This window comes from Patiria miniata, unplaced genomic scaffold (assembly GCF_015706575.1).
Source record: "Patiria miniata isolate m_02_andy unplaced genomic scaffold, ASM1570657v1 HiC_scaffold_1, whole genome shotgun sequence".
Classification (NCBI taxonomy): Eukaryota; Metazoa; Echinodermata; class Asteroidea; order Valvatida; family Asterinidae; genus Patiria; species Patiria miniata.
The window spans coordinates 36,134,942-36,159,739 of NW_024037047.1; the positions used below are offsets into that span (position 1 = coordinate 36,134,942).

The following is a 24,798-nucleotide window of genomic DNA, read 5'->3' on the forward strand; positions in this document are numbered from 1 at the left end:
AATATTAGGTTTTGCCCTTCACCAACATATAAACACTGTATACTCAGTGTGTTACCTCCCCAGTGAAAGTTGGAAAAATCACTTGGGAGAGACTCGAACCCACGACCTCCTGCTTTCTAAATAGTTTAGTTTAACAGTAAACCCTGAGGGTATTTTGTGAACATGTTGGGCCCAACACTACAACCTGCAACACTTGCCAAAATGAGCAGCCGGGCCGGTCTAACAAATTACAACAGGTCTAAGTTTTTAAGCCAAACTGTAGAGTCTATAGTCACTAGATACATCAGGATACATGGTGATAATGTTTGCTGACTCACTATGTGATAATAGATCATGTTTCAGTAAACTCAAAATGTAATTTTCCAGCATATTCTTGGTTTGACAGGTTTCCACATCTTTTCTAAAGAAAATGTTGACCAGTGACCAAGACATTTCCAAAAAGTCTGGAACAAATAAAAATACCTTTAAAGGGAAAATACAACATTTGCAAACATCAAAAAATAAAACTACCAAATCATTTTGAAATACCTTGCTGGACTGTTAGTGAATGACAGTGTAAAGCATCCTGTAAAATCATGGCACCTGGTATACTGTCATTTTCAAGAAAAGTGGTATTTTTGTATCAATTTCCAATGCTGGTCGGCTGACCAGCATTGGAAAAAAATGGCTTTTTTTCAAATACTGGCCCCAATTGACCATCGCACTTGTTTGCAATCGATTACACACCTATGAACGGGTACAAGCCAGCTAGACTGGTTCCCTGACCTTACAATTCCCCAATGTATGTAAACTGCTCTTTTTCTTCTTATATGGAGTCAGGGAACCAGACTACAGGAAAATGATTGTTTTTCTTGGTTTTTATAGCATTTTGGAACCCAAAACCTCAAAAAAGTCAGTGTAACTATATTTGCTATATATTTCCAACCCCCCAATTCCATCCATTTCTGAAAATTACAGCAAAAGCAAATGATGTATATTCCCTTTAAAAGTGAGATTATCATTGGAAATGTGGTTTCTGGTAAGGAACAGCAAATTACCTACAGATAATGTCAAATCGCCAACTGAACAAGTCCAAATATTTTAATATTCACATACAAAGTAACTGCCTGTTGAAGTTTCTCAACCACAATTAAACCCTCACTCCCTCGGCATTTTTGCTAGGATGCAACCTCCAAAACCCTCCGTTATTTCTTCATTGTGGTCCTCGTCTGGAGGGGTGACCACTGCCTCAATCCTGCAAAATCCTATGGCAATCATTGTCAATATATTGAGGCAGAGCCAGCGATTTTCTGGAGCTAGTGCAGAGGATTTCAGGTATAATCTAGGGCTAAATTTATGCACAGCTGAGCAGAAACAACACAAGGTCCAGCCCAACACCTTGACACAGTGCATGCTCCCAAATCAGTTACACACTTTTGCCATATAACCTCAATCCTGCAAAATGATCCAAATTCCTCCATTTTGCAAACAGGATTTTGGAGCATTTGGGAAGGTTAGGGTTAAAGAAATGTGTTTGTAACTGACCGTGCACACCAAGTTTATCTTCAATCTTGCGGACAATGAACTCTGCTTGAGATTTGTATCCAGCCTTCCATCGGTGACCAGCCAAGGCACCGAGTACCAGCACAGCAACCCTCTGTATCTCAGGGTCTTTTAGGGATTCTGTAACAAAAAGATTTACAATAATGGTTCTTTCAATGAGGATCAGCCAGTATGGATCAAAGGATATGACAGTCCACAAAAATTGTATATTATTCAATGTTGTAGTACTCGTACTCGGTACTCGTACTCGAGTACTTTTTGGAGTACTCGTACTCACACTCGAATATCAAAGTGCTCGTACTCGCTATGACGGTACTCGTACTCGAGCAGCAAAGCACTTGTACTTGACATGTCGAAATTGTACTCGATCATCCAAGTACTCGTACTCGAATAGCAGTACTCAGGGGAAATAGTGTAGCTATACCACAGACTTATTTTATCGATACTTTCAGTTTGAAATGGTTGATAGGCTTGTGGAGAAATCGAAGCTTCTTGAGTTTCCTCTGTGCACGTCTGGACAAACACATTTAACAGCTAGCACTGAGTGGGTCTGTATATCGGTTTGACTGGGCCCAGTTATGCACAATGAACCATTTGCCGTATGGCCGTATTCAGATATACAAGTACTTGTACTCGTACCCGTACTCGTAAGTACATGTACAGTACTCGTCCTCGTCCTCGTACTCGTAAGTACAAGTACTCGTGCTCAGTTTAGTAAGTGCACCTTTTTTTCTTTAAAAGCATTGTGCCCAGTAGAGATGGGGCTACTGGGATTACAAACAAATTAAACCACTGGATTATCTGGGTTAAAATGCAGTTTCATTTTGTTTGTCTTTCAAGAAAGGAAAGATTCCAAACCTTACCAGGGAATGTTTGAGGATGAAAGGCGATGTCTTCTACAGTCTCTAGGTAATGCTGAAAACAAATTATCAAAAATGAGAATGGATTACGATTAATTTTGGACACTATCATCATTCAGAGATGCCACAGGGTCTGCTTGAAAAAAACGGGAACTTGGTCTGCTTGAAAAAAACGGAACAGCTGCTTGGAAAAAACAGAACATATTTTTTTGTAAAAAAGCCACTCCGACACAAAGTCCCCGTTGTCATCTTTATCTTGTAGCTAAGCCCAGTTACATTTATGTTTTGTTTTTGCTTCTATGTTCTTTAAGCTGTCGGTTCGTTCAATCACTTTGCATTTTTCCATACTCCTATTATTTAGTTCTGCCTACCCGAATTTCCAATGTACTAATATTTGACACAAAACATGCACGATTCCACAACACTGTCGGTGTACATGACCTTTGCACTACGCGATGCGCGCAACGAAAACATGGTTGGTACCCGGCGTCTTTTGTATTCACATATATCACTGCAATCGGAAACCACCGATACTCTGAAATGATAGACTTATTTACAGGCTGAACATGCTACGTGTGCTTAGCACGGTGAAGCATGCGCGAGGCGCCGTTGTATACTGCGTGCAAGTAGGCCGCCTGTATCGTATGCAGGCTCGACAACAACAAAAACTTGTTTTTAAGACTACTTCAATGAACAACGTGCTGTGCATACGTGTGCCTAAATAAACTAAACTCAAGAGTGCTAATGAGGTAAAAAAACAATGCACTTTTTCTTCTCTTTTTCCAGTTTATTTTGACAGCAGGAAAAAACAGACAGTTGGGAGATTTTTTTAAAAACTGGAAAAGCGGCATCTCTGATCATGTGGAAATTTCAATGCCATATAGACAGACAGCAATTAAATTCTAAGAAACAACTAGAAAGGAGTCTATACACTACCTCTGAAATAGTGTTTGTGAAGCCAGCAGAGGCAATGAGTAGTCTCTCTACCAGCTCCTTGTTTGGTTTTGGAGACAGGAGGATGAGATCAGTAAGGAGCGACTGGGAGGCATCAGTGTGCATCTCAGCAACTGCATCCAGCATGTTCAGCCTGTCCTGCTTGTCACGAACACGTCTGAGAAAAGAAATAGTTACAACCGCACAAAATCTTAGAATAGTGCAGGAGTAATGAAGCTGTGAACATACATCCTGTGACACTAAAGCGATAGTCTTAGGGCTTGCAATGTTGTAAACCATGTGCATAAAACGACCTGCTGGTACCGGAATTTAAAGCTATAGTCCATCATTTGCAGCTATCCCAAAAGCAACTGGCGTAATTATTGTTGAAAAGCATACCTGGTTGAAAGATAGTAAGGGGACTAAACTCCCTGTGAAATTATTCTTTCTGGGAAGCTGTCATTTTTAAGTAATCAACGAAAGAAGGCCTTTCCAACGGTGCTTCTTAAAATGCACCGTAGGAAATTTAAATTAGTAGTTCGTTTTGTTATTCGGTGAAGCGCGCGCAAGCATTGGCACGATGCACACGAGCGCGCGGTTGCTATGATTTGTCGGATCAGTGCGCGACATTGCGCAGCTGCAATCGGCTCAGTGAGAAGGTGTCTCAGACGCTGAATTCAGGCCCAATTCAAAACATGATTCCGCAACTTTTGATTTGAAATTGAGATCCTAGAATGCTGTTTTTCTCGGAATATACAGCTGAAGCTGAGCTGAAACTTCATCTGGTTAGTTGTTCAGTACCCTTCTTTAGATTTTTGTGCACTTTTGTTGCTTCAAACGAACAAAACGCACAAATTACAAATGATGGACTATATCTATTTAAGACTGTTTTTGAGTTGTGCTTGAAAATGGCTTGTCCCTCTTCTTCCCACACAAGTTCAACAATTAATTAAAATGAGAACACTACCTGGACATGATGTATTGCATACCTGGACAGTGGCAGCTGGTACATTGGAGACACAATCTCTGCCAGTTTCTGAGCGTCAGGCACCGAGTGTAAAGTTTGAACTAGCTTCTGGTAACAATGGGTCTGTTCATGGGATCCTGTGTGTGACAAAAGGTAAAGACAATCGCTTAAGGTTGGAAGAGATGTACTCCATATGGTTTATTTTTTACGCTTTCAATTCTTTTACTGTATCAGGGTAGGGTTTAATGGTTAGTGCAACATTTCTTTGGACACTAGACATTTACCTAGTCTTGCTTCAAAAGCTAGTAATCAATTGTGGATCACCTAATGCTGGCGCTGTGTACTGTTTGTTACGCAGTTTCTGCCCTCCCACATGAAATATTTGGAACCAACTAGCGTCTTGGGAATTCAGCATGGGAAGGGTAACTTTTTAACCAGTTCATGCCGGGATTATTTTAACAAGAACAGAACGAGGCGATGGATTACTTTTCACTCGACCTCAAGCCAGGTGGGTTGAAGCCATAACCCTCGAGCAGCACACCAATATATCCGGCGGGCGGGTCGCTGACAGATATTTCCGGCCTCGCTCCCTGCGTCATCCATTCCGAATACCGCAAAACCTTTGCGGGTACACACGTCATCCGGTGCGGACCGGTTAAAAAGAAACTCCTAGACTTTCCAAGGGAACCAATCAGCGACCTCAAAATGAGTCACATGTGTATTACACTGTACAGTGCAATAGCACTCCATTATCGATAACCTAACGTCTTGGATAAAGACTGACATTTGCCAATCATTTGACCATATTTGTCTCAATAATCTCCATTGAATTGCAGGCTACATGTCATGCACCTATCACAGTTTATTTTTCCCTAACAGTTTTTGTGTCTTATTTTTGCCTCTGTATCATACCTTTCATAGGTGCTGTCCTCATGCATGTCAAGTTGCCAGCAATCTCTTCCTTCAAGGATGCCATTTCAAAGTTCAGATGGTCATCTTGCGGCTAGCATCAGAGTGAAAATGAAATATACAGCTCAGTAAGGTCTAATTCATGTAAGGATACAGAAGAAATAACAAATAAGCCACCTCTCATCCATATTCTGTGTGTGTTTCAAAGACTTGTACAATGAAGTGCTCTTCAAGTTTCTTCCCCCATACTACCATAATTGTGAAACAACTTGCAAAGATCTTGCTATTTCCCTTCTTATAAGTTATCACAGTTTTAACGTAACATCAACAGATTCCTTTTCTCAATTAAAACTCTTTATATATTGTTAGTATTGTCAACATGTGGTAGCCACTGGCTGTGTGGTTGGAGATTTCCATTACAAAAAAGCTTACTAATAACCTGATCTCATCAAATTCTAATTCTTAGTTAGTAGCTCTAATCAGTATGTGGGGTATTGCTTACATTTGTACATCGGTGTGTACGCATTCATCCATACATCCCAGGTTTGTGACCAAAAGTGTGATTGCTGATGCAACTAATTAAATACTGGTCATTATCAGCATCCAGACTCCAACCACGGATCCTAGACACCAGGATAAACGACTCGGCCCAACTCCTGGTTAGACGCGTGATAACGGCCTGTACTGGTGGCAAATACCATGAATACTTTTCAACAAAGACCACTGCGCGCGGTAGCTTTCAGATTTGCAAGGCTTTTCGCCCGATCTGGCCTCGAAGTCTGTCAAGCCAGCGAATTATACTTTTGAATGTTCATGAGTCTACGCTTTTGGTCTTTATTATTGAATTCTGATAAGTGATGACTACATAGCCATGGTAATGCCGAGCACAATGTCTTTAGCTTTAAGATGAACAATGAAATGTCGCTTTTGTTTCATTGGTTCGGCATCACATCTCTCTAAACCTTTTTAATAAAAGCCTCATTAAAAACGAAATTTTGGTAAACGGTGTTCTCCTCGACATTTGACGTTTATTTCCCGGGTAAATACTTCATCTATGACGACAAAAACTGCACAATACCATCTGTTATATCCTGAAGTATTTATTTCTTGAATAATTTCGAACATTTATATCTTAAATAAGAAGTAGTTTTGCTTACAGTTTTATGAATATTTCCATTTTAGATGTCATGCAAAAACCCAACACAATGGCACATCTGGAAAATTTGCGATTACGCGCCAACGGGTATTAATGCCCGTCATTACGCGGCTAACCAATTAAGGCAAGTCCGCTCAGTGCATTTTGTACTGGAGCTCAGAACAGTTGTTTATCCTGGTGTCTAAGATTCGTGCTCCAACCGGTCTTAAACAAAGTGTTTAATACCGGCCAAGTACATTTGTTTCCCATTCATAAATACCTTTTTGGTCAAATAATCAAAATGTCTCGGTCCAATTAAAACTAGTCCCAAACCAGTCAAAAATTATACATTTCCAAGGATTTTGTTCAACAATTTTACCTCATGTTTTTCAGGACACCCCTCTAGCAATATTATGGTATGTCCAGTCTCGCGTGAGTCATAGACAACTCCTTATATGGAGATTGGGACACGCGTCGCGCATACTGCGCGATGTGGCGCACAATGCAGCTGTGCCGCACAACGCAGCTGTGCCAGTGTATTGTGAATTTAGGACTATGAGATTCTGACTCATCGGTAGTACTGCGCATGCCTACGTGTGCATTGTGAACGTTCAACCAATAAAACAGTAACTAAAAGGCACCGGATTTCAAAGGAGTCAAAAGTTCATGAAGTGTTCAAGACAAGCCCGCCGGGCTTTATCAACCATTTAAAACCAGCCTCGTGTCGGGCTCTCGACCAATAGGAATGGGTAAACTGTCTTAGGTTTTTATGAATGGTGAATAAAGAGCATGTGAAAATGACATAAGAAAGATAATTAAATTGAGTTCATAGCAGTGTTGTAGTACTTGTACTCGGTACTCAGACTTGAGTACTACTCGAGTACTTTTTTTTTAGTACTCGTACTCGTACTCGAATGTCAAAGTACTCGTACTTGAAATGACGGTACTCGTACTCGGGCAGCAAAGTTCTCGTACTCGACATGTCGAAATTGTACTCGATCATTAAAGTACTCGTACTCGAATAGCAGTACTCGGGGAAAAAATGTTATAGCTTCACTTACCATGGCCTTATTTTATCGATTCTTTCTGTTGGAAATTGTTGATTGGCTTGTTGAGAAATCGAGATTTCCTGATTTTCCTCTGTACAAGTCCGGACAAACACATTTAACAGCTAGCTGTGAGTGGGTCCGTATATCGGTCGACTGGGCCTGGGCCAATTCGCACAATGAACCATTGCCCTATGACCGTATTCGGAAATGCAAGTACTCGTACTCGTACTCGTACTCGGAGATCCGTTCTTGTACTCGGAGGTACAAATACTCATACTCTTACTTGGCAACCTAAGTACTCGGCAGTACTCGGTACTCGGAAAAAAGTACTCGACTACAACACTGGTTCATAGTACCTTCCTGAAGTGAATGGAGTCAGTGACAATATCCTCGTCATCAGGTGGTCCAGTAGGTGACTGGTAGTATGACTCTCCAACAAAGGTCAGCTGTCCTTCAGAAACAGTCTGCATCTCAGGAAACTCTGATATGTCATTCAAACAATAAAAATCAATTAATATCCTGTGTGTGGTTTGAATTGTAGTGACAAGCCATATCTCAATACGACACACACGTATGTCAAAGACTAACCAACACACCTTCTCACATGTCTCAAGCCCATGAAGGGAATGTACAACCCTGTAGCCAGCGTTCCCATAAGCTCAACAATGACCAGTCATTACAAGTATGTTGGGCAACAAACTAATTTGGGACTGAGAAACATTTCTGACAACTTTTGTTTGAAAATACACCATGATGTATGTCATTTTGGTGCGCTGAATACGCTGCGCTGTGTCGAGATGTCACTTTTGGTGGACTGTTTACTGATGGATCTTTTCATCCTTTTTTTGTCAAATTTAAAAACAGTCCACCAAAACTGATATCTTGTAGCACAGCGTATTCAGCGCACCAAAATGACATACATCATGATGTACATGTACTGTTTCGTGATGCAAAGCATTCAATCTCCCCTCCATCCCAAATGGTCGAGCCGAATGTAGAGTTGACCTGCTGAGGTCACGCGAAGAACAGCGCACGCGCAATGTACGTAAGCACATGAACATGACCACTGTATTCGGCGGATCGGCAACGCGAGGCTTGTGAGTAAAAAACTCAGATTTTCCACCCAAAAAATTGTCCCATGATCCAAATGTCAATCGTTCTAAAACATTTCAGAGTTATAGATCAACCAGCTCAACTTTTTGGGTGGATTTGTGTTTCAGAAAGTGGAATTTCAGACAAAGGTATTTTGTCTATCATCAGACCAAGGTATTTTGTCTATCAAAGGGCATTTCCAAAAGCCACAGCGTGCTGACCGACCCCGAAAAATCACCATGCTAGAAGGCTGACGGAGAGAAGCCTTCTAATTCTAGAAGTAAACATATTCCAAACATTATTTACCAATATCATCTCCTGCTTGTTCCTCCCCATAATGCCGATGCTGAAATCTGTGTTAGGGTCAGGAATGATAAAATATGAGAAAAAGCAATCAGTCTCCTTGATCATGTTGTCTGTTGATCAGAACTATCTGAACGGGGGTCAGACAAGTCGACCGTTGAGACAACTCGACTCGGGACAAGTCGACCGTTGAGACAACTCGACCGTTGAGACAAGTCGACCGTATGTGCGATAAATGGAAAGACAAGTCGACCGTTCAGACAAGTCGACTCGCATGTTTTGGAACCTAGTTTTGGGTATAGTACCGGTTTTTTTTACAGCGGCTGATCGCCGTTTGGGAGTGATGACATGATAACCATGATATAACACTAACAGAGCCGATATAGCGCAGCGTCGGATTGTCCATGCACATCGCCATTCGTTTTTTCCGGACCTGTGTGCGCATTTGCCGGTCAACTTGTCCGTACCGTGCACGGTGCCAGCCCTGTGCGCCCACTTTATCCCATCCCCGGTCGGTCATCGTGGCCGTACCGTGCCGCATGGTGACATCGTTTGTGCTGGGCCTGTGCGCCCACTTGCCGCGCCGGTCGACGTGCCCGCGTGCCGGGCCGGGCCTGGTCCTCGCGGGCGGGGCGCACCAGCCCGACGGCCACCGGATGGGAGCGCCCACTGTACATCGAGTATGCTCGCGCCGCGCCAGTGATTGGTCCTGCCATGCATTTTTTTCTGCTCCGCGTTTACATTTCCATTAAGTCGAGCTGTCTCAACGGTCGAGTTGTCCTGCGTCGAGTTGTCTCAATGGTCGACTTGTCTCAACGGTCGAGTTGTCTCAACGGTCGACTTGTCCCGAGTCAAGTTGTCTCAACGGTCGACTTGTCCGACATTCATCTCAACACATAGATTTAGGCCTATCACTATCAGTAATAATAATATGACAAATTTACTATTACTATTAGAAAATCCTAGTCGTATTACTCAAAGTCTAGGGCCCGTCTACAGGACTAAACGTCTGTATTCAAGGCCCTACACATAGCTAAATTCCGTGCTGAAACTCTGTGCTGAAGCACAGACAGCGTTTAGGTTTAGTCCAGTGCGTAACATGCTAGCCCGACTGCGTCTGGCCGTACAGTACTATCGCAAGCTCTGTAGTACGGCCAGACGCCAGATGCTTCCACAGAGACTGAATATTTTTGGCCGCTGATGTAGCGATTTTGCTACATCTTTTGATCGAGATTATCTTTTCATCCAGGACACAAATTTCCAAAGTTAAGGTTCTTAGTCGTAGAGCAACTCATACCTTTTCGAAAAAATGTTCTTTGGTCTCAATATTTTCATCCATCTGGCCACAAGACGAATTTCAGTCATCATCTTCCACAAATATCGTTCCGAAAATGCTCCCCATGCGATTTCAAAATGGCGGCCGCGCTGTAATGTATGCATTATGCGAGCGCGCTTGGGCAAGATAATGAATATGCATTATTTAGTACATGACCTCGTGTTTGTATGGCCAGCCGCGCCGAGTGTCCGACAAATGTCATAAACTATGATGCATATTCATTATCTTGCCCAAGCGCGCTCGCATAATGCATACATTATAGCGCGGCCGCCATTTTGAAATCGCATGGGGAGCATTTTCGGAACGATTTTTGTGGAAGATGATGACTGAAATTCGTCTTGTGGCCAGATGGATGAAAATATTGAGACCAAAGAACGTTTTTTCGAAGAAAGTGGATATTTTGCCGGAGGTAATGACGGCAAACTAACGTTTACTAAAGGTTTGCCGGCGGCAATCCATATCAACAGAGGGCGCTGTACTCTATAAGATAGCTCTGAATTATAAGATGTATTAAATTCCCATCAAAGGTTGTGTAGCACGTTTGGTGCAGTGGTTAAGCAGAAGCTCTAGTGAGCAGGGTGTCTCGAGTTCGAATCCGACCGCACCACATTTTTAAGGTTTTTTTTCCCATCCCCAAATAAATAAGAATATTTTTCTTTTATTATTTTAATATGTCTCAAACATTTTATTGCAGAGTATTACATTTTCTTTTTCAGATTTGTGGCTCTGGAGGATTTTTTTTAAAAGGGAAATAAAGTCCGAAATTATAAAATGGTCTGAATCCCATCTTGTGAATACGAGGTTACAACGATAATATTGGCATGGAGCCAGACTAAAATTTGTCAGCGGAAAATGTTGAAGTACAAAAAAACAGTAACTGCGCATGTTCAGTGCATATCCGGCAAACTAACGTTTACTGTAGTCCGAGTCACGTTTGTAAACACATACATATGTGCATTTCGGACTGTAAAAGGGAATCAGGAACCAGCTTGAACTGGTATCCGCCATAAAAGCTGTGCTAGTTCCTGACTCCCTATTATCGTTTGAAATGCACATGTGTTTACAAACGTGATCCAGTCTCCTCATTATCATAATCGATGCATCGCGCGCGCTCGGTAACGGAATCGCACTCGGGATACAGGGACCATCGAATGTACGCTGGGCATGTAGAAGAAATCGCGTCGTTCAAACATTAAACACGATCGGGAATTTAACGTGTTCAAGATCGCGAGGGGAGCTCTCCGAATGAACGGAAAATTTCACTTTTTTTCCGGATCGTAAGTAAACTTCAGTACAACCATCTTAATTATCGATGTCTACTTGTACCTCAGGTGGCATATCTAGTAATTTGGAGGCCGTTTTGAAGGTGAAATCTGATGTTTTTTGTTGGAAAATGTTGGTTTGGGACAGTGACAGGATGCGGTTGTCCAGGTCGCGGCATAAGCTTGGACCCCACTATCGCCAGACCATGTTCAAATGTTTAAAAAAGGCGATAAGTTGGGTCCAAGTTACTCGGACTACTCTACGACTAAGTCAAGAACCTTAACTTTGGAAATTTGTGTCCTGGATGAAAAGATAATCTCGATCAAAAGATGTAGCAAAATCGCTACATCAGCGGCCAAAAAAATTCAGTCTCTGTGGAAGCGTCGGGCGTCTGGCCGTAGTACAGAGCTTGCGATAGTACTGTACGGCCAGACGCAGTCGGGCTAGTAGTAACATGCATGATGGAGCCGGGCTACTGTACACGACCCTGTACACCACGTACATTCTGACAGCAGTCATAGAGCAAGGCCACTAGGGCCTACTGACCTTTTGTGATGAGGGTGAGGAAGTAATATCTTTCCCGTTTACGCAGAATGAAGCACATGTCCAATTTAGTTCAATCATGACATAGTTTAATATCATCGTAACCGATCCCTTGACACAACAAGCATGACAAAACTACGTTGTTTTGATCAACAAGCATGCAGTGTGTCAACTTCAAAGTTTTCCGCTATTAAGTTCCACACCTAGACGCTTACGTATAATTTATTCACGTGGCGAATTCAGGAGCCAGACTAGACTAAACACCTTTCTTTATTAGAGGGCGGCAAACTATTTTATCGGTGGCTGGCTGATGATACCGTCGGGAAACACAGGTCACCAATCGTTTGATCTGGATGTGGATCAGTGCTTTGGTTAAAAAATGATACTTATGAAAGGTTATCCATTTCTTTCGCGAAATTCTTTGAAATTACGAGATAAAAGTAGGCCCTACATAAAAGGACATTGCGCGAAATTTTCAAATCTGTATGAATGCCGAAGTGATTATTTATTTATGTATTTTTGGCAAATACAAACAAACAGTATACATTTACAGTGGTACTGACATACACAAATGAACGTATTACATGTAAATTTAAATACAAAGCCAAGGGTGACCCATAAAGCTGTTTATAAAAAGGCTTGTTTCCATCGGGGTCCTTAAAAACACTAACACAAACAAACATACAAGTACATTATAAAAAGTTCAATTACACAGAAAATAGCAAAGAGTGATCATTAAAACAATGATCAGTAAAAACTCATCTGCTTAAAAAAATTACTGAGAAGAGAGATGTTCCTTCACTGCCTTTTTCAATTGAGGATGATTGTTGGAACATTTGATGCTGTTGGGAAGTAATTCCTTTCATGAATTCCGGTATAAATGTACTGCACACCGGCTCTTTTATTCTTGGAACAACAAAATTGGTGGAACTGCCTAGAATAATTATGCATAGCTGAAACCTTCCCAAATTTATGACAAAGGCAGTCAGGTGCCATTTCATGAACAAATGATTCAGTTTCACAAGACCCCCTTGATGTTTTTCTTAATCATTTCCTAAACATTAATTGGATAAAGTTTTGTAAACCCTCATAATGATCGAAATTGAATTATTCAGTTTCTTTAAATACCCTTCCTATAAAAGAATAACGAAAGAAAAATCGAAAATGGCGTCCCAAATACTAATAGAAATGGAATGTTAGTGAGCAGGAAATGGTGAATATAAACATCCTACCCTGGTGCTGATTCCCTCGGAGCATCAAAGTGGTCGAGTATCTTGACCATGGATGGGAGCTGCATAGCTGGGTGATAGTGAATCTCCTAAATGTACAATAATAGACAATGCATGATGCTAGTTGGGCTTCCAATGAAAGTGGGCTTCTTAGATAACCCTTCTCTACCAGTTCAACATTTGTTTTTGCTGACGAATCTTCTTTTTCAAACATTACTTCTTTCTGCTTTACTATATTTTCTGTTGTTATTTTGTTACGTGGACGATCAATATCTTCCAGCTATATTGCATCATGTGAAACATAATTTGTGAACATTTTGTATTCAATTTTTAAAAACAAGTTATTTTGTGTTTTGGGGGAGAAACGTCAACAAACTAGCCCCCCCCCCCCCCCCCCCCCAGGTACGAGTGAGTACATGTACCGTGTCTTATATACATGTGTACCTTTTGGTGTTTGGATTTGCCGTAAGGTATTGGATGAGTCCGTCTAGTCTTAGTGAAGACAATAATGCCATCGTTGCCAGGAGCCATCTGAGCCGTGTAGGACGACTCGTGCTGACCCTCATGACCTGTCTCATTGCAGTCGTAGCTCCAGTAGCTTCCCAACAGCTGTTTATTTAATTGATGAAACTGAATTGGTTTGAAAGAATGTGCTTGCTGTCAACAAACATATTTGACGTATTTAGGTGTAGCTATTGTCATGGGTGTCGCGAAGGGGGCAAGGGGCCGGTGCTTGTCCCCCCCCCCCCCCCCCCGACAAGCAGAAAAAAAAGAAAGAAAGAAAAAGAGGCGCGAAATCATATTGTTGTTAATTTAATTGGTTGGGAGGGGGATGTCCCTGCCCACCCTTCAAAAAAATGATCAATCAGGAAAATGCTGGAAAATATAGGGATTTTTGGGGAAAAGTTTCTTTGCCCCCTCCAGAAAAGTTCTTGGCGACGCCCATGGCTATTATTGATTAAAAAACCCTTATTTTGTGTGTGTTTCCATATCTCTGTCAAGGGTTCCCTTACACACTTTTCAGTGAATATGGAGGTATGGAAAGGGTATGGGGCAGGGAAAACTTACATTTTGTTTATTAATATTTTTCTTCAGGAAACGAAAGTGCCAGCACCGAAAAAAGAAATGTTAGTATTGTATATGAGTTTGGGGGCAGCACCAGAGTTGTTTACATGATCATGATTCGGTGTAGCGTACATATCCGACTCCATAAAATATGGATTCATTGGTAGTATTTCGCATGCGTAAGTATGATAATAGCCCATTTATAGGTCTATATATATGGGAAAGTGACTTGTCACGTGTTAAGGATCAACCAATAATTGGGAAAAGGATTCCGATTTTCATAGGAGTCGGATTTTCATATGACACCGGAATGCAACAAGTCCAACTGATTATAACTGGCATATAAGTTTACATGTTTTCTTCAATTTCTCTCATATACCTTGTCTTGTGGAGGATGTTGCAGGTTAGCTGCCAACAGGCTGACCAGACCTTTCTTGACACCTATCACGTGATCATCCTGGTCACGTGGGAAGTATATCTGGCCAATCGCTCCATTCTCGCTGATGTCAAATGAAAACCTATACAAGAGAGTTTAGATGCACGCAATAAACGATTTTAGCCACGCCCTCCCCAATATTGTAAACCGGACGAGTACGTTACAGCAGCAATCAAATTAATTGCAATTGTAGTGCGTTCATTGCACTCTTCCAACGGTTCTTCGCGTTGGTTTAGAGATTTGCATTTGGTCTTTGAATTATTTCTGTAGGTGCGCAAAAGCGATTATGTTTCTGACAAACTGATGTACGACGGAACTGCGTCAATTATACTCTTTTGTTATACTTTCGAACCCAATTCGTTGAGTGTAGCGCGCTATTGAAATAGGGAACTTTTCTATGCCTGTTTTGCAACCAAACTTTGAAAACTCGAAACAGAAATTCAACTTGTGCTCGTTTTGTTTATTTCCGTAGGCCTATGTTTATTCATCTAAGTTTACACGGTTTACACGGGCGTATGACCCCCTCCATGGCTTGCCTCTTCATGGGTGACCTCGAAGAACGCATTCTTGCCTCGACCCATATGTCGCCCTTGGATCTGGTGGAGTTATATTGATGATGTTTTTTTTATCTGGACCAGTGATGAGGACAGTCTCTTGACCTTCACTAACCACATCAATTCCTTCCACAGAACCATCAAATTCACATCGGAGTTATCGGCTCACCAAACCCACTTTCTGGATGTCACCGTCCGCAAGCAAGGCTTGCCACTGACCTGTATTCCAAACCCACAGACACCCACCAGCACCTCCACTCCTCCAGCTGTCACCCCAGGCACTGCAAAACTGGCATAGCGTTTAGCCAGGCACTCAGACTCAGAAGAATTTGTTCTAATGATTCCGATTTCTCCCGCCATACACAGATACTGAGGAACAACTTGGTGGCCAGGGGTCACAGCTCTCGCCAAGTTCATCGTGCCATTGCCAGAGCTAAAGCTATCCCCAGAAATCTAGCTCTCACGGGAAAAGCCCCTGATGCCATGGCCAAACCCATGATTCCCTTGGTTACCACGTTTCACCCCAATCTCCCTCCCCTTCGCAAAATCACTAATGACAATCATCATATCCTCCATACTTCAGATCGCCTTGCCCGCGCCATCCCCAACGGCCCCACATTGGCTTACAGGCGTCCTCGAAGTCTACGGGACTTGATTGTTCGAGCTGAAGTCCCATCCTTAGATGCATCCCCTCCCACCCAGCATGGTACTTTCAAGTGCAGTTCCAGATGTGTTGTCTGCCAGATTCATATCCAGGAGTCTGACTCCTTCTCTGGCCACTCTTCTGTCACTACCCACAGAACCATTGGTAACATCACTTGTAACACCTCTAATGTCATATATCTCATTTCTTGCAGGGTCGGTGGAGTGAAGTATGTAGGTGAGACTAAGAATACGCTCAAGAAGCGTTTCTATGCCCACCGGTCAACGGTCAACACCAAGAAACTAGACACCCCTGTTGGTCATCACTTCAACCTGCCTAACCACTCCATTTCTGATATGATTTTGCAGGGCATTGAATCTCTTGGCCATCGCAAGGACTCAGTTCGCCTCAGCAGAGAGAAAGTGTGGATGAATCGTCTTCGAACTATTCAACCACATGGTCTCAACATCCAACTTGGAAATGATTAATCCTTTTCTTCCTCCGTTGTCTTCTGTTACAGATAATCCACCTGGTCTTCCTTGTTTGTGTTTACCCATCTTCCCCCTTCTTTCATCCCTTTCCACCTCCATACTGTTTCCCCCCGCATCATCCCCCTTCACTTTCACACTCTTTTGTCCGTTCCCACTCCCTGTGACCTTTGATCCTTCCCCTTTCTGGTCCCTCCCCTATTTACACCAGACCCCTTGTGGTTTGCCATCTCCCTTTGTTTCTTCGTTCTCCCATCCACCCTCCCCTGCATCTTTCCACACCTTTTCCACCTAATCCTCCTTTTGTGTTTCTTCTTTCAGCCCTGCATGTTTGTGTGCACCCCCATGTTAATGTATGTATCTCTGTCATTTCTGTTTTAGCCTCTGAAGAAGAACTTGCTAAGTTCGCAACGTCAGGCCACATTAATTTTTAGATTTACACGGTTATGTTTTCTGAAAGTATCCGGGCAATTTTTTTTTTTTTTTTTTTTTGCCATCTTGCACATAGGCACATGTTCACGACTCTAAAAATTTACACAGGGTGGGAGATGTAGTTCCTTGGCCCTCGGCCAAATGAAAGCACTTTTGTTCTTGATGATATCCACCCAAATGTCAGTACAGTGTTTGGTCGTTCTGAAAGTGACGTATAGTCCGGTGGAGGGGTTTAGAAATTTTAAAGATGTATTTTTGTGTAATTTGTAAATCTTTGCTATAGTTGTCGGGATTTTCAAACCATAAGGTATATGTTTAACGAACAAAAGACACATGGTCCAATGTCTCTTTAACGAGTTGGACTTCCAACAGTTTTGGTTTTCAATGTGTATGTTTTGTTTGAATATTACAAACGTGTTTGTTTGTTTTTTCAATCTGGTCGATCCAGCTTCGAAAAAGAAGCCTTTTTAGTTTCATTTTGAAACGGGAGCGCTAAAGAAAAAAATCAGTTTTCCGCCCTGGGGAAACAAAATGTCAAGCAACAAAGTACCATTTGTAAAGTAATTTATACACATAATCGTGAAAATAAGCAGATGTTTCTTGCACTGCTTTATTAAGAAGAGGATAACTTCTGTATTGCTTGCCATCAGTTCTTCATCAACCTTTGCATGTAGGCAAACGACATGTGCAGGTCTCAGAATGAAAACTTACCAGTCAGTAAAATCTCTCTCCTCGCTTAGATGAACTGAAAAGAAACAATACAGTGACACTCAAATTAAATCGGAGAAGAGATATGCCAATAAATATAGTTTTCAAAGATTATGTGGGTATAAAAGTTCTCGTTCAATTCACAAATACATTTAAGCCTGCGGTCAAAGATTTGGTTGAAAAATGTGGCATTTTTTAACACTGATATCGACGTCTTATTAGGTCTTTATAAGTAACATTAAGTAAAGTCTGTCCCGAGCCAATATGGCCCAATCAGGCCGGCGTTATCTCCGGTTTCAGTTGCATGAAACGACTGAAAATATCTGTTTACCGGTCCCCCTGGAGGTGATGCTAGTCCATAGCAGGTTACTCCCCAGCTAATGCCGGTACCCATATATACTCCTGGTTGGAGTGAGGCAAGTGGGGGAGAAGTGGCTTGCCCAAGGACACAAGGTATGGCCAACAGCTGGATTCAAACCCCTGACCCTCTGATTATGAGTCACAACCCTAACCGCTAGGCTACACCTCCCCAATAATTATTATATAAGTATGTTGTAAGAAATTTTATGTAGGGCAAAAACATCTGTTAGAAATGCTCTTCACTTGCAATGGTAAATGTTAAGATTTTGAGAAGATGACCTTTAAATGTGTCTTCATTTGAACTATTCACACAAAAATCTGTATCATCTAACATTGATATGTCGGTTGTTGAAATAAAGTACAAAACAGACCTTATGTTGTCCGATATATCACGGATCGAGGGTATAAAATAGAAGATATAATGTTCATAACTGTTCATGCTCTTCGTGGAATTCGATTTTGTTCTAACGAACTTTGACAAAATAATGAGTATTTAACGAAAGAACGTCGGTATGTCGGTATGTCGGTCTAGTACCTTCACACAGCTCAATAATGACACTCAAATCTGCATCTAATAAAATTACTTATTTAGACAACGCACAGTCCGGTTTTTAAACTTCTTTCTTACACAAATTTTATCAAAATCTCACTCTATTTCTACGCGCACCTGTCTTGGGACTTAATCCAATGCAATCAATCCTCTTTATTGATAACCATTATGGCTTCTAATTATATTCAATCACAGTTGCTTAACACACTGTGTAAAGAACAGTTTGGGGACTTTCCAGACTCTTGAAATATTATAGGGGTACTGTTCGAGCTCTTTATTCCATGAAATTGTTTGTGTACTGTCGCCTTAGCAACTTGTAAATGTCGCCTTAGCAACGTGTAAACAGAGACCTCCGAACAACAGAAAATGCACAATAAGAATGTTTTCCCCTGTGGCATATAATAGTATGACCTATGAGAGGTGCGCCAAGTCGTTTTGGCGACATTTGAACTCAGTCATCCTTTCGCCTGAGGGTGAAGCTAGTCTGGTTCCCAGACCAAAAGATTCCGACTATTCCTGATGAATCTTAGGTCCGGTAGCCTCCGGTAATACAATGTATTACAATTTAGGTCACGTGACTAAAACGGGAGGAATTCCTCCTTTTTCCGAAAATTTCCGAAGTTTGCCGAAGTCGTTCGTCGACAATCGGATAGCGCCCGAGTATTTCCGAGTATATAATATAGGTTTAATTAACTGCTAATTACTTATTAATTTTATTTTAAATGAGTTGATAATTAATATTCATTGTTTCATTTAGAAAACTTGAAATTCAACGACGATTTTGTGCATCAAATATATTCGGATCGTACGGGCGAACTTTTTGCTGCGTCATGTACAATTTTGAATTTGACGACCGTTACCGAGATTTTCCAAAACTCAGTCTTCATTCGGCTCCGCCTGCTAACAGTGCTATTTGGTTCCGTAAGTTTGAAGATTCCAGATCAACATTACTCAATGTTATCTTACAAAAACATCAAGCTGTATTATCATAACTGTATGATATTACGAAGCAAGTGATTTATTTGAAGATTTGATCAGAACATTCAAAGCTACAAGTGATAAAGCGAAATTGGAAACGAAGCCGCGCTTTGAAAAAGGGCCATTAATGTCGTCATGTTTATTTTTAGCCACGGAGGCTGCCTGACCTACAATTCAAGACGTGAGCGTCGGGAATAATTGTCAGGTCTGAGAACCAGACTAAGGGTGAAGCCGGAAACTCCGGTGGCGTGAGATCCCATTGTTTACTAAGACCTTGTCAATATAAAATTAACAAGAACCCTGGAGGTAAAAAAAAAATCAAAATTCACTGTAGGCGGGTCACATGCTCCGTCAAAAAACAAACTTTAATGGAATCAATCCTGGGTGTTTTTTTTTGGTACCTCGTTCCTCCTGGCTGGTTACGACCACCGAGTGAACCCGGAGGTAAATCTCCTGAAGCTCGCTGCTATTGTTGGAACTTTTCACCAATACGAAGCCAATCTATGATAACATTAAAATATAAACAGCATAAGTTAATTGTTAATAAACCGTGTAGCGCCATCTCATCAGAAACTTAAGCTTTTTTCTTCATCTAGCAGGGTACAAAGTGTGAAAAAAGGTCGACAACTTTGACTTAGGCCAAGTTCGGGCAAGGACCATTAGTCGACTAGTGGTTGATTTGTGACGTACCTTACGCCTGCGCACTGATAGCAACGTGCGAACGTCTCTAGTCAAACGCTGGTCAAAATGTCATCACAAAACTTCTGGATCCTGGCTCTCTGCTAGCGTTATGAATGCGCGCGGCTATTGGTTACCAGCGAAGCAACCAACCCCAGTAGGCTGGTTCCAAATAGTCGACTAGCGTTGTCAACCACCGTCGACTAGACAGAGTTCGGGCAAACGTTGGTTAACCATTGGTCAACTATAGTCCTTGCGCGAACTTGGCCCTAGATTACCGCAGTGCAGCGTTATACAGGGTGAGTCCAACAAGAAAAAAGCGGAACCCAAACCCCCAAAAAACTTTTCATATTTAAAAATATATATATATATTATGTGGCACCTAAACTAATAATGACTGGAAAGTCAATTTTAGAAACTACTTTTAGATGGAAAAATTCTGAAATTGCTCAATCCGTTCAAGGAATACACCATTTAAACACACTGACCCTAAAACCTGTTTCATCCAAAAAGTAAGTTATTGTGTGTCTGACTGTTTGGAACAAAAAAAGCAATTTATTGTATGTTCTGACTGTTTGGAACATCAAAGAAGATGACACAGGATACTTGTTTCAACAACTGTCGACAACTGTAGTACACAATATCTTTATTTACAACCCTGCTTAGGCAAACAATATGATTTAGGCCCAAAAAAATAAGTCTCCGGTTTCTGGTATGGAGCTTGCCCAAAAAGTGGTGCGGCGACGCGGCTTTTTTTTTTTTTACCTGATTTTTTTTTTTACCTGATTTTTTTTGCCTTAAATGTCGGCTGATGACTGCAAATGGTGCCCGACTAGACTTAGTGCAAATACATGGGAGTCCAGAGAAGCCACTTAAAGCTTATTCTCGATCATAAACCCATCTAAAAACACACGTTAAAACTGTGCAGCAGCAGGATTCCAGTCAAACCAGTGAATTTGGCGGTTTTGAGACATCATCTTTCCTTGAAAAAAAAAACTTTTTCATTTTGCCGACGCGCATGGCTACGGCGACGCGCGCGCATACCAGAAACCGGAGACTTTTTTTGTGGGCCTAACAGCTCTATCTTTTTTTAACAAAACAAATCATGGTCACAGGCCCAATGCCGGAAAAAAAACGAGGAAATATGCATTCTTATGTTATTTAAAAAAATATTATTGTTGCCTGGCGCAACAAAGTATCAACGAAAATACCTAATCACAGGACAAAATAATAAGGACAAACAAAATAAGGAAATGTGCACAGTATTATCATCCGGTTGCGTGCAGACAATCTTGCAAATGTCCTTGAATAAACTTACCAACATCCAGGAAATAATTCGAGACAAGAAGACAAACACATCTGGTCTAGAGCTTTCAAACAAAAGTTTGTTAGTGGCCTAGAAGTAAAGTACTCAACTTTTAGATAGATAGTTTGGACATTAAAAGTCCGGGAGTCCATTGGGGATTTCCAGTCAATTTCCGTTTTTATTGTCTATGCCTAATGTCTACTTCAATCCTAAAACAGTTATACAAATCTTTAGTTATTGGCTCATGTATTATGTCTCCAAAATTAAAGCAAACTGTAGAAAGACTTATTGTACACGGTCGTGCGGTACGATGTTTAATCCAAGATCCTTGTCCTTACCATATTGTCATATATGATAAATACATTGCGGTCAGAAAAAAAATGGTTACCAGGGTACCAGGGTACGGATTAGTGTAAATTCACATGGTCGGCTTTTTTAATAATATTTGTTTACATCTGACGCGAAAGCTCATGAAGACTTGCCTATTCGTATTTCCATCAGCGTATAAAGCTTTCAAGTTATTAGCTCTTATATTATATCTCCAGAATTAAAGCAAATTGTAGAAAGGACTCATTCTACACGGTCGTCCATGACAATTTTTAATGCAAGTACCTTGTCTATACCATATTGTCATATATGATAATTACAAATACTGTAGGCCTAAGTGGTAAACATTTTACCGAATTACAACATACATCTGCAGTCAAGTATATACCCTCCTGTGGAAACATGCATTGTGGGCCCTGCTGTTATTGGTCAAGTTACCCATTGGTTTGTTAGAAGTATACCAGGGGAAATGGAAGAAAACTTTGACCGTTTGTGACCTTTTAAACAGCAGGTGTGTCTGTGTTTTTTTACGAACCGCAGAAACAAATGAAGCGAAATTCGAAAACGCAATTCAACAAGTTTATATTTGCATAGTAGCAAAATATGTGTTAATTTTGTATTAAACAGCTTCTTTTTATGTTTTACGTCACTCTATACTAACATTATAACATCCCTCTCCCACTTTGTCTATGTACAAAAGACACAGGCTGAGAGAAACCACGTCCGGCTCACACAGCTGTGCCTACTATGCTCATCACCCTCACCAGTGTCAAAGCTGAAAAGTCCATTGTTTACAGCACTTGCTGATCAACCAGAACAAAAGCACTTGCCAAATAATTGTGTCCTTTTGCATATACAGAACAACAAGCCACGTCACCCAAAGACAATGCCACTTGTAGAGTCAATGACATGTTTTGGTATGCCTGAGGGCAATAGGTGTCACAATCGCTGAAATTGAGCCAAGAGTTGATGCCAGATCTTGTTGCTAGTGGTTTACATGAATATCAATTTTTTGGGGGCGTTAGCTGTGACACGTGTCTTGACGCAGAGTTTAGTTCATTCTCTTTGCATACAAAATAATCGTTCTCTTTGCATACAAAATTGCCATGAAATAATTGCACCATCAAGATCTCCAGAATTTACTCCCGGCTGAAAACGATGAACTTAATCCGGCACGGGGGTTTACCCTCCCTCCCCGCCCCCTTGAATGTTTTTATAATAGCTCAAAACGAGCTACAATAGCCCTATCCATTTTCAACAAAACAAATCATGGTCACAGGCCCAACACCGAAAAAAAATAACAAGGATATGCATTATTATGTTATTCGAAAATTCATTATCTTTGCCAGCATGTCCCCACAAAGTATCAACGAAAATACCTAATCACAGGACAAATAATGACAAACAAAACAAGGAAATGTCTGCGAATGATAGATGTTCGGGCCTATATAGACGCTTTAAAAATCACATGGTTGCGTAGACTCTTCAAAGCAGATTCTTCAGGCTGGTCTATATTGTGTAATTTGGTTTTTGGCGACACTCGTCTGTTTTTATTGGAAGGTGGCTCTGCTAAATTTGCTGGTACACAGATAATTTATAACGCTTTTTGGTTGGACGTGTTTACTTCATGGTCTAACTTTACTCGGGTCCACGTGCCCACAAGCAAAGTGGAGGTGCTTAAGAGTTCTCTTTGGTTCAATGATAATATTAAGGTTGGTGGGAAGTGTATTTTTTATAAACATTGGGAATGTAAAGGAGTTAGATTTGTTTGTGATCTTATTGACGAGAATGGTAATCTTCTTTCTCTCCACGATTTTAAGAATACTTATAACGTACACACCAACTTTTTAGAGTATGGTGGGGGTGTTGAGCGCTATTAAGTCATCGTTCAGGGATATTATGTCGGAACACTCTCATATAAAATCTCCCTTTGTTCCGTTCAACCTTGAGGTACTTTTACATGACCAAAAGGGATCGCAAAGAATATACAACGTTTTAGTTTATTCTAAACATGTAAAAAGAAAATTTGTGGACAAGTGGAACGTCAAACTCAATACCGACTTTGAAATATCGAAGTGGTCTTCAATTTTCAAAATTCCTTATTTTTGTACTGTTGATATTAAACTAAGATGGTTTCAGTTTAGATTAATCCATCGGATCCTAGGTACTAATTTGTTTCTGTTTAAGATCAATAAGAAGGACACTAATCTGTGTACATTTTGTAATAATGAAGAGGAGACATTAGTCCATCTTTTCTGCACCTGTCCTCATACTATTTCATTCTGGTCCTCAGTATTTTCATGGATAAAGGAGAAGACAAATGTTTCAATTGCAATGGATAATGAAGTTCTTTTATTCGGTAACACTTATGTTAACAGCAAAATGATTAATTTAATACTGTTGATCTGTAGATTCCATGTGTACAAAATGAAAATGAATGAGAAACGCCCCTCACTTCTGGTTTTAAAAAGAGACGTGAAGAACTACTATTTGATGGAAAAGCTAATGTTTTACACTAACGGAGTCAGCTTCAAATTCTATCAGAAATGGGACAAATTCTTGATATTAGGCCAAGTTTAATTTATTTTATTAGAATTTAAGTCAGTATTTGCTTTATTTACATTGCGTGTACGTTTATTGCTTGTATGCCAAGAAAGAGAAGAGTGAACAATAAATAAGACTCCCTGGGAGAAAAAAAAAAAAAAAAAAAAAAAAAAGGAAATGTGCATTTTTTTGTGAGTCAAAACCATGTTTTATTTGCCTGGCTCTATCGAGCACAAAACAAATTCATGGTCATGGGAACAACTACAATGCATGCTGGGAATCAAATGGTGCCATTGGCTGAAAAAGCCATTACCCATTAGCAACTGTACTCTTTTGTTATATATTGTATTTATTCACTGAAAAATCGATCATAATACTGTAGAGTGCCAGGGCGGTTTTGGGAGCTATTCAGGGCAAATTAGGAAAGGCGGTGTTGGGCGATATACAATTTGGCGTCCAAGGTTACCGCTTAAAGGCGCTTTATGTCCACTTTTGGAGAACAATCACCTCTTTTTTTCTCTTAAAAAAATAATAATTTGCCCCAATAGTTCAGTAACTAATGATTATT

At 40.8% G+C, this 24,798-nt stretch overlaps 1 protein-coding gene across 1 annotated transcript in view; it reads right to left on the reverse strand.

The window, feature by feature from the left end:
• Window positions 1–24,798, reverse strand: part of LOC119733245 — a gene marked incomplete at its 3' end in the record, with an annotated part of 64,374 nt that overhangs the window by 28,150 nt on the left and 11,426 nt on the right. Inside the window, exons 3-14 of the mRNA XM_038206832.1 lie at window positions 19,777–19,876; window positions 17,491–17,524; window positions 14,606–14,744; window positions 13,606–13,770; window positions 13,165–13,250; window positions 8,794–8,840; window positions 7,752–7,876; window positions 5,215–5,305; window positions 4,325–4,439; window positions 3,339–3,513; window positions 2,406–2,457; window positions 1,525–1,662 (exon numbers count right to left, since the gene is read on the reverse strand). Coding sequence (XP_038062760.1) covers window positions 1,525–1,662; window positions 2,406–2,457; window positions 3,339–3,513; window positions 4,325–4,439; window positions 5,215–5,305; window positions 7,752–7,876; window positions 8,794–8,840; window positions 13,165–13,250; window positions 13,606–13,770; window positions 14,606–14,744; window positions 17,491–17,524; window positions 19,777–19,876 — 1,267 coding nt within the window. The remainder of the gene's footprint in view (window positions 1–1,524; window positions 1,663–2,405; window positions 2,458–3,338; window positions 3,514–4,324; window positions 4,440–5,214; window positions 5,306–7,751; window positions 7,877–8,793; window positions 8,841–13,164; window positions 13,251–13,605; window positions 13,771–14,605; window positions 14,745–17,490; window positions 17,525–19,776; window positions 19,877–24,798) is intronic.